The 13,218-nt window shown below is 42.7% G+C and overlaps 1 protein-coding gene and 1 pseudogene across 1 annotated transcript in view; one reads left to right on the top strand and one right to left on the bottom strand.

Moving 5' to 3' along the window:
• Positions 1-235: 235 nt before the first annotated feature.
• LOC136642669 (5S ribosomal RNA) lies at positions 236-355 on the bottom strand (annotated as a pseudogene).
• A 3,477-nt stretch (positions 356-3,832) lies between these two features.
• LOC136642053 (myosin-1B-like) overlaps positions 3,833-13,218 on the top strand; it is a 33,672-nt gene continuing 24,286 nt past the window's right edge. Inside the window, exons 1-12 of the mRNA XM_066618253.1 lie at positions 3,833-3,864; positions 4,078-4,118; positions 5,459-5,698; positions 5,784-5,927; positions 7,278-7,434; positions 9,190-9,217; positions 10,557-10,677; positions 10,770-10,862; positions 10,998-11,061; positions 11,153-11,251; positions 12,437-12,540; positions 12,629-12,767. Of these exons, the coding sequence (XP_066474350.1) occupies positions 5,495-5,698; positions 5,784-5,927; positions 7,278-7,434; positions 9,190-9,217; positions 10,557-10,677; positions 10,770-10,862; positions 10,998-11,061; positions 11,153-11,251; positions 12,437-12,540; positions 12,629-12,767 (1,153 nt within the window). The 5' untranslated portion in view covers positions 3,833-3,864; positions 4,078-4,118; positions 5,459-5,494. The remainder of the gene's footprint in view (positions 3,865-4,077; positions 4,119-5,458; positions 5,699-5,783; positions 5,928-7,277; positions 7,435-9,189; positions 9,218-10,556; positions 10,678-10,769; positions 10,863-10,997; positions 11,062-11,152; positions 11,252-12,436; positions 12,541-12,628; positions 12,768-13,218) is intronic.

The raw sequence follows: 13,218 nt of genomic DNA, 5'->3' as shown, positions 1-13,218 counted from the left end.
GAATGTATCGGATTGTTCTGTTATGACCCAATCTCATCCATGGCCAGCCTCAGAGGTACAGTGGCACCAACACAGCAGCTGCTGCAAACCACAGATTGGCTGGGGGCCATTCAGCAGTGGAGAGGTAAACAAATGTTTTACTTACCTCCTCTGCTGCTCCCCAATGGGCCTACCCAGCTCTACCCCAGCTATAATGGTTGGCTGGCAACCTTCAGTCTTGAAAGCCTATGGTATAAGCCTACAGCACCCGGTATTCTCAGGCGGTCTCCCATCCAAGTACTAACCAGGCCTGACCCTGCTTAGCTTCCAAGATCAGACGAGATCAGGCATGTGCAGGGTAACAGTTGCTGCATTGCTGGCAAAAATATTTTGCTGGCATAAATGTGGTATGTCTAAAGGGGTTGTTGGGCCTGGGGCAGGGACTCCAGATCTCGTGGATGCTGCTATTGCTGAGACCTGCCTTGCCCCAGCCCAATCCACCCCCAATGCCAACTTACTTGGCTCAGCAGACACTTCATGGCCAGTGGCATGCAGGATACACTGGTGGATCATGAGATCTACCACTGTATCCCACGAATAGGATTGGACCATAAGTGTCTGATATAACTCAATATATTATCTATAGCATGTTGCTCTTTAGACAGGCTGGATAACAATCAATAATAATATCATCTAATACAGTACCTGTTATCACAAAAAATGATCACAAACAAGAGAATCTGTGTTAGGAAAACAATTTTTCAACCTATGCTTGGCACAGTAGTGAATCTACTAAGGTAATCACATCCTGGGGTCCTTTACTTAGAAAATAGCTTATTGAAAACTTGGACATGGTACAGAAAAGACTTACTAGAATGTCTAGAAGGAAATAAAACAAGCATTATCAAAAGAATACTACTGAGGATAATGCCATAAATGGGCACATTTCCTGTTGTGTGTCAAATAACAAGATCAAAGTGCCCCTCATATTTTCTTGGGTCTGTTGCTAGCACAGTTGTATTGATTGCACTCCTGATTTGGATCTGTAGCTGATATAAGGCCAACCTTTAGAAATGTAAACTCTGAGTAATTGTTCTGAATTCAGAACGATGTTCCTCGGTTTCCAAATGGAAAATTACATTTGTTGTACATGGAGTTAATGGTTGCATAGGAAAAAAATTATCTGCAGCATTTCAAGTGCAGGACATGACTTTTCTGCCTGGAGTACACACACACACAAAAACTTGGCTATCAGTCTCTACCTTAATGCTCAGTGTTCTTGCTTAATTTTCACTTGAACATAGCCTCCAACTTGGACAATAAAATGTTCAATTCTATTTTACAAAGTTTTGGAGATATAGTATAGCCTCATTAGTGAATGGTTTAAGCAGCTTCCTCATGAGGAAGCCTACAACATGGCTTCCTCATGAGGAAGCTGCTTGAACCATTTTGTGTGCCTCAATTTTGTAGGCCTGTGTATCATTGTGCTTTCAATTTTTCTAAAGGTGTGGGGTTAACTGGATTTTTAAAATATAATAACCCTGCATACAAAAGAAACTGGAGAATTGGACAAAAATAACTCTGGCAGTTACAAACTCAATGGACTGTGGACCCAATCCTGTCCAATTTTTCAGCACCACTGCAGCCGCAATCCAGCCCTGAGGTAAGGGAACAAATGTTCCTATACCTTGAGGAGGCACAGCTGCACTGGCACTGGAAAATTGGACAGGATTGGGCCCTTAACCATTAATTCACAGAGAAACACTTGTACAATTTTAGAAAGCTGTGATTGGATAACAGACTTTGGAGATGTGTTAGTGTTTCCAAACCTATGCAGCAGGTGTATTAACCTGTCCTGTGCAGAGATTTACGCAACCAGTTTTTAAAAAACAATAGTAAAGGGTAGGTAGTTTACAGCAATAGCAAAGGGTACATAGCTTACCATTTATTCTGATACATAACACATTTTATTCTTAGACAATACTTAGGAAATGCTTATTATGAATCTTTCCTATAAATTTTAACCTATTGTTCTGGCTTTTATGGAAAAAGAAAACCTAAAAAAATGCTTTAGGCTATTTAAAAATATTTCAGAATTGCTTTTCCTTGTCTCCTTGAAACTACATACACAAAACATTCCTTCCTTCCACATAGATCTTGTTTCTTCTCCTTTGCTTTCCCTACTGTCTTCTGAATCTCCTCCAAATTGTTTGCATAGCACAACTGAATACAGTATTCAGACTCTGGCTCTTCCAATGCTGAGATGTGCAGGGCTGCTATCGTATGTCACATAAGTGTTTATCTTCATCCAAGTTACCGAAGTCCTTTTTTGGACATCATGTTGATAATTTGTTATTATCCTAAGTCCTACAATTGTCAACAATTTATCCTCTGTTCTGGGTATATTTGTTTGGTTGCTGATTTCCTGTATTCAGGATTTGGCTGGAACCAGGTATTAGAGATGATACAGAATTGCCATAAAGCATGACAGGTTGTTCCTCTTCTCCTCTGTTGTGCTGTCATGCTGTTCTATCATTCCACATTCCCTCTCCATCTGATTGGCTGTTGCTGGTGGGGTCCACAAAATACACAATGTCATTACATCACACACAGTGGCACATGTTATCTGTCCTATGAAGCATGCATCAGAAGTTCTGGGAATTTCTCCAACAGTGTGTAAGGTGTGCACTTTTGCACTAGACTGAGACTGCAGTAAAAGAAAGAATGGTATGAAATCTCTGTGATCCCTGTACAACAGCCCAGCTCCTAGTGGAGCATCTATCCCTAGGCAATTCAAGAGCGATAAGGATTGGAGGATACTGAAGGCAGTGCCCTGGTTTTCCTCCAGCAACACAAGCCTGACTGAAACTGGAGAGGCAGTGAAATTATAAAGATGGAAGGGAAAGAATAGACAGAGCATCCTGGATTGACGAAAGGGGTCCCTGGATTTGAGTTTGGGGAGGGAGACGTTAATGGGAGGCATCAATATGCCAAAAAGCTAGATGGCATTCTTGCTCTGGCACGCAAGGGCTCCAAGACCTTTACACCAAATGTGAAACCCATTCATTTTCCCACCACTCCATTCCTCTCTCCACAGCCTTTGGCTTGCAACTGCAAAAGACCGGACTATTTGTGCACAGCCTCTTCAGTTGGCTTCTGTAGCAGAGCACATACTCTTTATAACTAAAATTCTAATCATGGTCCAAAGGGTTTATGAGTACAGTAGTTGTCCAAAGTGGTAATCATAGAAGAGGTGCCAAGAACCCGAAGTCTCCTAATGCCTGCCTGTCATCATGGTTATTTATCAGAGCCTGTCTGAAAACAGTAGACAGGTTTTCATATTTCTATCGAAGACTGAAAAGACTTTTACTGAAAACCAAGCCTACTTTTGACATACCAAATCACTGCCATACATTTTCTGACCATTTTTTTCCTCTGGCATTTTTTGCAGGGAAGCTGGTTATCATTTGATCTTTACTCCCTGTCTTAGTTGTTTAGCATACCTAGGTGCAGATGAACATTAAATTAATTTAATTAAACTACCTTTTAATTTTTTAAAAAATTGTGAGCACGTTACTAGTAGTTTCATATTTCAATAATTTGAATGAAAATATTAAAAAAGTGAATGAGCTCTATAAAATATATTTAGAGATCATACAGACACCTTCAGGAATGCAGTGACTCGAATATTTCTATTCTAAATATATCCAAGGATAATATGAGTAAGAATGATGTTTGCAGTCAACTTTGCCAAACAATACTTTGCCAGAAATATTTGACCTGTGGCAGAGGAGTGGCTATTCCCTGCACTGAGCAGCCCTTATAAAAGAGTTTCTGGAACCTGTCGTCCCCTTGATCTGCCTGGCCCTTGCATTCAGCTTCAAGGTAAGTCATGTGGAGAAGGCAAGAAGGCTTGCAGGGAAGGATCAGAGGCCTGGAATTTGACCCAGTCTCGGGCAATCCTGCTCTTGGAACTCATGTATATGTGGACCAGTTACTGAATGCTTTCATACATTCCGTCTTTTCCACATATCCTTGGAACTTTGGGGCAGCAATAAAAAGAGATTAATCTTTTCTTTTTAATTTTGATGTTTGCAGTGACGACTCACCTCAAGTCTGCATAGAACTTTTTACATCAGGTGAGTTTATAGTCTGGATATACTAATTCCAAATATGCCAATTTTTATGGCATAGCCAAAGCCTAAAAATATTAGGACTTTTGGAAATTTATATATATTTTCACCTAGTACCATCTCTCATTAAATATCGAACATATAGTTTGTACATTGGGGTTCTAGCATCCATGAAATTCAGAGCCGAAATGAAATTTGGGGCTTAGCTTGGGGGATAAGAGAAACGATATCAAATAAGGAAATTTTAATTTATAAATGCTAAATAATAACTAGATAGTAACTACTCAGAAACACATAGCACAAGCTTGTATTGGAAAAGTACCTGATTCTGCCATATTCTAAGTGAAGCCAAACAAAGGATTGTGCATGTTAATGTAGATGGTGAGTGCCTGCATCTTGTGCTAGATCCATAGTACTCCTGCTAAAGAGTCTGCTGGCTTTGAAGCCACTGATGATTGCTTCCTCATCATGCCTTCTAAATGGTTTCGCATTGTGGTACATGCTGTAAACACAATGTGCAGGATAGTTTCAAATTCCCAGTAGGACATGCTAGGATGAGTCAGATGCCAAAAGTTACAAGGGATAGACATTAATGTCATCGATGCAATTTTAAAAAATTATCTAGAATGTCTCTAGAATGCTTATTCAAAACACCAACACTTAAAATAACAAAATGTGTAACTCTTTCCTGAGAAAAGCAATCTGGATTCTGATGATAGAATTGTTTTTTCTTCACTACTTAAGCATCAAATGTTCTCCACTACATTGTTCATATTTTATCAGAATAATTTCCTATGATAAAATACCAAAACGAAGCACAAAATTTATGAAAACATTGTGATATGTTTCATGTAAGAGATGAACAGAGGTATCCAAAATATGCCCACCATGGCACAAATTCTTCCATAGTAATAACCAACCACTTCTTTTTCTCTTCCATTTTTTAAAAATTAAAAACAAAACCAGCCTAAATTAATTTCTCCCCTAAATTCTCAGTGCTGTAAAGGAGCCTGCTTAAATTATTGGTACTTTGGCAATGCAATTGACTATAATATGTGTAATACAGGTATGGTAGGATATTGAGCTCCACAGATAAGCACACTGAATATACAAAGAGACTGTGACAAGAAGAGTTATTACAAAAATGGATATGCTATACCCAGAGAGTGGAACACATCTTCATACATCTTTGGGAAGTGGCAAATGAAAGCAGTACAGTGAAAGAGACATGCATCTTATTTAAGGTCTCTGTATGGAGGTGATGAAAAGTAAAAGAAGAAATCCAAATTCGTATTATAGAAACCCACAATTCAAGAACTTGATGGGACATTTTTTTCTCCACTTAGGGTTCACTGCTGAGCTGCACACTATAAACCGCAGCCATGTCTTCAGACGCTGAGATGGCGATCTTTGGGCCAGCTGCCCCTTTTCTCCGTAAGTCAGAGAAGGAGAGAATTGAGGCACAGAACAAGCCCTTTGATGCTAAGACGTCAGTCTTTGTGGTGGATCCTAAGATGTCCTATGTCAAAGGCGTTGTCCAGAGCAGGGAAGGAGGGAAGGTCACAGTCAAAACTGAAAAAGGAGAAGTGAGTAAAAGACAAAGAATACATTGTCAAAGTGTTCTCCCCTCTTCCTTCTAAGATGATCAACTGGTGCTCTGTTTCCTTCCAGAGTGTAACTGTAAAGGACGACCAAACCTTCCCCATGAACCCTCCCAAATATGACAAAATTGAGGACATGGCCATGATGACCCACCTCAATGAACCTGCTGTCCTGTATAACCTCAAAGAGCGTTATGCAGCCTGGATGATCTACGTGAGTATAATCATTGTTTATTTTTTTTTCCTTACAAGGAATGCAGTTTTCAGCTTTTAGATAAGAAAGAGTTATGTGCCAGAATCACATAATGTTTCCTTCTGACACTCTGTGAATCCTCACTATCCAGATGAGGTGTTGTATCAGCCGCACCATTTGTGGTGACTGTTTGCCCCTCTGGAAGCAGCGTAGACAAGTCCGGCATGGCTCTTGCTACCTTGTTTAATAATAATAATAATAATAATAACAACAACAACAACAACAACAACAACAACAACAACAACAACAACAACAACTAGGTATTTATATACTGCCTTTCTGGTAATCGGATTACTCCTCTGACTTTATTCAAGGCGGTTTACATAGGCAGGCATTTCTAAATCCCTCAAGGGGATTTTTACAATCATAGAGGTTCTCTCTTTCAAGAACCAACCACATTTCAGAATGGATCTTCCTGGTTTATTCTCACTTCTGGCCTCCAGTTCTCCCACGCAGGCTGACAAGCAGCTCCATCTGTCACATGGAGCGCAGCCAAGACGCTTCTTGCTCACACCAAGAGCAGGTGGAATCACTCAGCTGGGCTTGTCAGCTGCTTCAAGGTCTCACCATTCTCAGCCGTTCAGGGAGCTGCCGGTGTCCTCGAACTGGCGACCTTCTGATGTTATCTTCAGGCTAACGGAGGCTCTACCCTCTAGACCAGACCTCCTGCCCTGTTTAACTATACTGCTAGGCTTGGTGATTCCAAGCACAGCCATGACTGAGGTGACCGATCTCCGTGGAGGTGGGAATTCCATCCCCAGACTCTGTGGTGGCTTTGCTCCACAAAGGGGATTGGACAAATTTCTGGAGGAAAAATTCATTACGGGTTACAAGCCATGATGTGTATGTGCAACCTCCTGATTTTAGAAATGGGCTATGTCAGATGCAAGGGAGGGCACCAGGATGCAGGTCTCTTGTTATCTGGTGTGCTCCCTGGGGCATTTGGTGGGCTGCTGTGAGATGGGCCTATGGCCTGATCCAGTGGGGCTCTTCTTATGTTCTTATATTCTTATGCTCCACAGTGGTCTCAATACTATCCCTATTTCTAGAATGATCCTTAGATTATTCCCAGTAACAATACCCCAGCCCTTATCACTATTATTTAGGTACACTGCATATGTTTTCACAGGAATAAGATTTGAATAAAATCCTTAAAAATGTCTTTAGCATTCTCCTGTCCCTTATCCTCTCCCTCCTTCTCCTCATGTACAACTACGTACTTCTATATGATAAGCTGTTTTCATCAGGGTTTGGGACTAAAATGCAAAGATAAACTGGTAAATTAAGCTAATTCTGTTCTACTTCTTACAGACCTACTCAGGTCTCTTCTGTGTCACTGTCAACCCCTACAAGTGGCTGCCAGTGTACAACCCAGAAGTGGTGGCTGCCTACAGAGGCAAAAAGCGTCAAGAGGCTCCTCCCCACATCTTCTCCATCTCTGATAATGCCTATCAGTTCATGTTAACTGGTGAGTGGATAAACACCTATAGGGGGAAAAAAATTCTTCCAGAGGTATTTTTGTCAAAGATAGTGAAATGTCTGATTAGTGCCAGTGGCTGGCTTAAAAAATTATGTTTACACAAATGTATCCGCATTCTTGACCATGATGTAATAAGGATCACTAGATATTTAATAAGGCTACTATCCCCTGATTCAGGGCCAACTCCAGGTTTTGGTGGACTCTTGGGTAAATTCCTCTACTGAGGTCCACTGGGTCCTCTCACTGTACTGCTGGCATGGACTTTGTGAGTGTAATCATTGTCTCCCCATGGAGTCCGGCATGGTATAGTCTCCACTAGCCCTAGGCAGCTTTATTGACATCCATGCTACCTCCTTCTTGGTCAGTCTTTAAGGTCCTGCACGATGGGGCAGCAATTGGTGGTGGGCACTTGCTTTCATTGCCACAACACTGTCATTTTTGTTCATCCAGATACTTGCCCACTTGGAGTAGCATCAATGATTTTCTGGTAAAGCTGCCATTGGTTTACCAGGCAGTGGGTGCTTCTCACTTTCAGCACTATTTTGGCTGAAACAGAGGTGCCCAACGACAACTGTTGGGGTCTGGGGAGTCCCCAGCGGGGGAGGCATTGACCACGACGGGCCTCTCAGGATGCTAAGGTCACAGCATTTATCTAAGGATGCTGTATGCTGATGCTGGCTCTACCCCAGCTTACCATTTCTGACATGGCCTCATGTGAGGATAAAGAGATGAACACATTTCCTTAGGGAAAATAATTACTGTATAAAATAATACATTAGAGGCTCTAATACCTAACTTCTTTGACTCTGTTCTTTCATCCAGTCCTTGCCTGTCAATTGTCCTATGTACAATTTCATTATTTATTTAAAATATCTATATACTGCCTTTCCCCTCCCCATCAGGAGGTGCCCAAGGCAGCTCACAGTATCCTTTCCCCTACATATTAGTAGTCCTGGCCCTAAGGAGCTCACAGTCTTTAAAGGGAGGGGGACTCAATTCTTCTCTGTCTCACAGCACTGACCTTGGCCTGCTGCCTCCCCCTTTTCCTCCTTTGCATACAGCACCCTTAACATTTGATTTTTCCAACAAGCTGACCAAATTTCTGTTTCTGTTTGCAACATTTAGTATCCAAGGACACAGAGGAGCCCCCATATCTGTGGACCCATATCCGCAAATTCAGTTATCAGCAGATCGGGTCCAGAGGGCTTCCCCAGGCCTCCCAACGCCTTATAAGGCATTAAAAACGTCGTGTCTGGTTTCTCCGTGAAACCACAAGTTACGTTATTTGAGCTGCCGAGCTCAGTTTGAGCCTGACAGAGACCATGGATGGATGCCAAGACCTCTGCTGAACTCAGAAGCCCCTCCAGAGCGGAGGAGAGCTGGCCTTCTCTCTCATTCGGAGTGTCCAGGCCGCGAGGTTGGGCGTTTGCCCGTAGCCTCGGTTTTAGCAACCCATGGGGGGTTCTGGAATGGAACCCCTGTGGTTAAGGGGGCACTACTGTATTTTCATTTCAATGTTTGGCAAAAAAGGATCCTAGACAAATAAGGAAGTAAGCAAATATTATTTCATCCAACTGATCTACACTTACAGGAGATGGTTGCAGCTTCAATGATATGATTCTATTAATTGCACATCTTTGGATCGCTGTAGGGTTTTTTTTGACTATGTGCTGTATTATTTCATATACATTCCAATTCTTAAAGTGTGGCTTCATTACAAATAATTTTTTTTCATCTTTTCAGACCGTGAGAATCAGTCAATTCTGATCACGTAAGTATTTATTTGCTGCCATACATTGGCACACAGTGATTAAATTTAACTACAGTAACTTAACTAGGGGCCCAATCCTATCCAACTTTCCAGCACTGGTGCTGCCATAATTCAGCCCCAAGGTAAGGAGACAAATGTTCCCATACCTTGAGGAGGCCTCTGTGACTGTCCCTCCACCACAGGATGCAGTGCATGCTCCACTGGCACAGATGCACCGGCACTGGAAAATTGGATAGGATTGGGCCCTAGGCCATTATAATAGGTAAATAATTATAACACCCTTGTATCTCTTAGGGAATAATTACATTACAGATTTTAACTGACTGAGGGCCCAATCTTAACCAGTACGCGCCGGCTCACTGCCAGTGCACACTGTCACAAATGTGTGAGGCATGGTTGCAGGCCCTAGCGCTGGTGGAGCGTTAGTGCTAACCCAGTGCTGGTCGGTGCTGGGCCAGTGCCAGCAGAGCACCAAAACTCCACCACTCAGCAGTCGCATGGACCACCGGGCAGTGGAGAGGTAGGTGGAGGCATGTGGAGATGGGAAGGAGGTGTTCTGGGGCCGAGGAAGGCGAAGGGAGGGTGGGGAGAGGATGGGGAGGAGGTGTGCTGGGGAGGGAGCGAGAAGGGAGCGGGGAGGGAGAGAGGTGGGACCGGTGGAGCTTTGCTCCACCAGATCCTGAGCCTCCGTGTTGGGCTGACTACCCGACATGGAGACTGAATTATATGCCAACCCTCAGTACATCATAGAATTGAGTAGTTCCATTGTGGGACTACTCGCTTTATCCAGGGGAAGGGGATGAAAGTTAGGATATGGCATGTGCTGCTGCTGCCAATTCCACCCTCCCGGGCCTGATCCTACTCCCATTCTGCCCTCCCCAACCCAAAATCAGCCCTCCCTGCCACCAAAACACTCTTGCACCACCCTTTCTTACCCCCTGTGCCACCCAGTACAAACTTACCTGTGTTACATATCCCATTGTGCTGGTGCCTTACCGCACGTTTGCGATGCTCAGATCTGGCACAGGGAGACCTGAACAGGCTTAACTCCAGGTGTAGGTTAGCAGGTTAGGAGTAATTCTCTAGCTCCTAGAAAGCTTGGAAACTGTAATTCTATGAAATGTGGCAGTCATTTCAAATTCTCCGCAACTTCTGCCAAGTTCATTTCCTCGGCTTCTCTTTGGGGATGCTATGAATATAAAACCAATATAATGTGTAAAATAAACAATTTCCCTTTTTCTCTGCCATGACCATTTATAGATGTAGAATTATCTAGTGATGTATTATCTAATAAAGTTATATGATTTCCAATTCATACATACCTGTTTGTGATCAACAGTGGAGAATCTGGTGCTGGAAAGACTGTGAACACGAAACGTGTCATCCAGTACTTTGCAACAATTGCAGCTACTAGTGACAAGAAAAAGGAAGAGCAGCCAGCCACACAAAGCAAAATGAAGGTGAACAAAATGTCAGAAAAAGACAACATGTGATTTTGTGCAGCCACATTAAGATTGACACTGATCAACTGACAATAATATTTGCATTGCAGGGGACGCTTGAAGATCAAATCATCAGTGCCAACCCCTTGCTGGAGGCTTTTGGGAATGCCAAGACTGTGAGAAATGACAACTCTTCACGCTTTGTAAGTCTTGGGCAGAAGCTGAGGGTGCCAGCTGGCTTTTGGTATTGTTAAGTGTCGTGCCTTCTCTATACGTGTAGTAAACCTTTAGTAACTCATGTGCAGAATTTGTAATGACATGCCCATTCCTCTTTAAAGGGTAAATTCATCAGAATCCATTTTGGTACCACAGGCAAACTGGCTTCTGCAGACATTGAGACATGTAAGGAGTCTTCCTTTCAAACAGCTATTTCCCTCTTTTTTTCCCCTCACTGGTTTCTGAATTATTTGCTTCTCTTTCTGTTTCTTGCCAGATCTGCTGGAGAAGTCCAGGGTTACTTTCCAGCTGAAGGCTGAAAGAAGTTACCACATCTTTTATCAGATCATGTCCAACAAGAAGCCAGAGCTGATTGGTAAGAGTCAACTTCTAGCGCAGTAATTTTCAACTTTTTCATCTCATGGCACACTGACAAGGCACTGAAATTATCCAGGCACACCATCAGTTTTTGGACCATTGACAAGGCACACCACACTAACAGCAGGAACTCGCATCCCCCAGTGGTACTACTAAGAAATGATCCTTCCCCAGACTCTTGTGGCACACCTGCAGACCATCTGTGGCACACCAGTGTGCCATGGCACAGTGGTTGAAAATGGCTGTTCTAGCGTTTTGTTAGAAGCTCTTGAGTAACATATTTGCTGCAATCATGTCACACCCCTACTGGTATTGTTGACACTGGCTGCCAATTCATTTCTGAGCACGATACATGGTGCTGATTGTCACCTTTAAGGCGCAATTCTACCCTGAGCTGGAACAGGCAAGCCAAGAGGCTTACTTACACTGTATCCAGCGCAGGATAGGGACCCAATGCGGTTCAGCCAGAAGCAAGGGGAAACGTTTCCCCTTACCTCCAGGTAAGGCGCCCTTTCCCCTATGGGTCTCCTCAGAATTGTCCCACCTCCCACTCCCCACCAACCTGCCCTTGGGGCCATCTACCGCCCACACTCCCCCCGCCCAGGAACACCTCCCTCCCACCTCCTCCCTGCCTCCTCCCCACCCACCCCAGAGGTTTGTGTAGGCCCAGCTGGGCTAATGGAAGCTGGTGCGGAGGCTTGTGTCAGCCTCTGCAGGCCGGAGCATCTCCATGCGCCGGCCCGACTCCCTCCCAAGGAAGTGCAAACATGCCTTATGGCATGTTTGCGACCCTCCTGGGGCACTACAAGGGACTTGTGCTGGCCCATGGGTGCCTCAGGATTGTGCCCTTAAAGTCCTATCTGGCATGGGATCAAGTTACTGGAAGAACTGTCGCTCCATATTTGAATCTGTTTGTCCCCCAGTTTTGCCCTGAAATGTTTCTACCTGTGGTGTTGTTTATGGAGGCATGAGTTTTGCCCAAGTTGCCTGACAGTTGTATAGCATTTAGTTGCTAATTTTTTTAATCTGAATTTTACAAGTCACCTTGAATTCCTCCTGTGGAAGAGAAAGGCAGCATTTACATAATTTCACAGTTAAATATTTGATTTCTGCTTAAAACATTGTCATAGATTGTTACATAGTGAATGGGAAAAAAATAAATACTTGCTTTTTCTTCCATTAGAAATGCTTCTGATTACCACCAATCCATATGACTATCACTTTGTAAGCCAAGGAGAAATTACTGTTCCCAGCATAGATGATCAGGAAGAGTTGATGGCTACAGATGTAAGTGTCCTGAAGAAATGAGTTTCTGGAGTATTTACTTGATGTGACATACAGTCTTAACTTTCAGTTCATGTTTTTCAATTGGTAGAGTGCCATTGATATCCTGGGCTTCATTAGTGAGGAAAAGACAGCCATTTACAAGCTAACAGGTGCTGTGATGCACTTCGGAAACATGAAGTTCAAGCAGAAGCAGCGTGAGGAGCAGGCCGAGCCAGATGGCACTGAAGGTATTTTCGAAATTCAACAGAGATCTCTCAGTGATACCACAGTAACCATAGTATAAGATTCCTGATGTGATATGGGAGACACACTATAACATTACATTGAAATTACACATCCCTTTTATTAGATTCTAGTAAGATACTGTCATTTATTTCACTGGATTAACACAGACATGGTTAACATAGATTTAGACATTGTGTGGTGGCCATATTTCCATATTTTTCAAAGTTTTTTTTTTTTTTTTTAAATCAGCAAGTATTCATACAAGTAGCAATAATTATGTTAGGAATTATTTCATTTTGTTCCTTTCCTTTGTTGATGTCATAAGTTTTCGGAGGTAATTTTTTTCCCCACCATTCGATTGATAGTCATAATTAACACACTGAACAGAGAAGAACTTGAAAAAACAAGATAATTTGGGGGTTTCGTTTTGGCATTAGTTTCACAAGATAAACC

The sequence above is a fragment of the Tiliqua scincoides genome, chromosome 2 (genome assembly GCF_035046505.1).
Source record: "Tiliqua scincoides isolate rTilSci1 chromosome 2, rTilSci1.hap2, whole genome shotgun sequence".
Taxonomy (NCBI): Eukaryota; Metazoa; Chordata; class Lepidosauria; order Squamata; family Scincidae; genus Tiliqua; species Tiliqua scincoides.
This window is presented reverse-complemented; position numbering and strand designations above follow the sequence as displayed.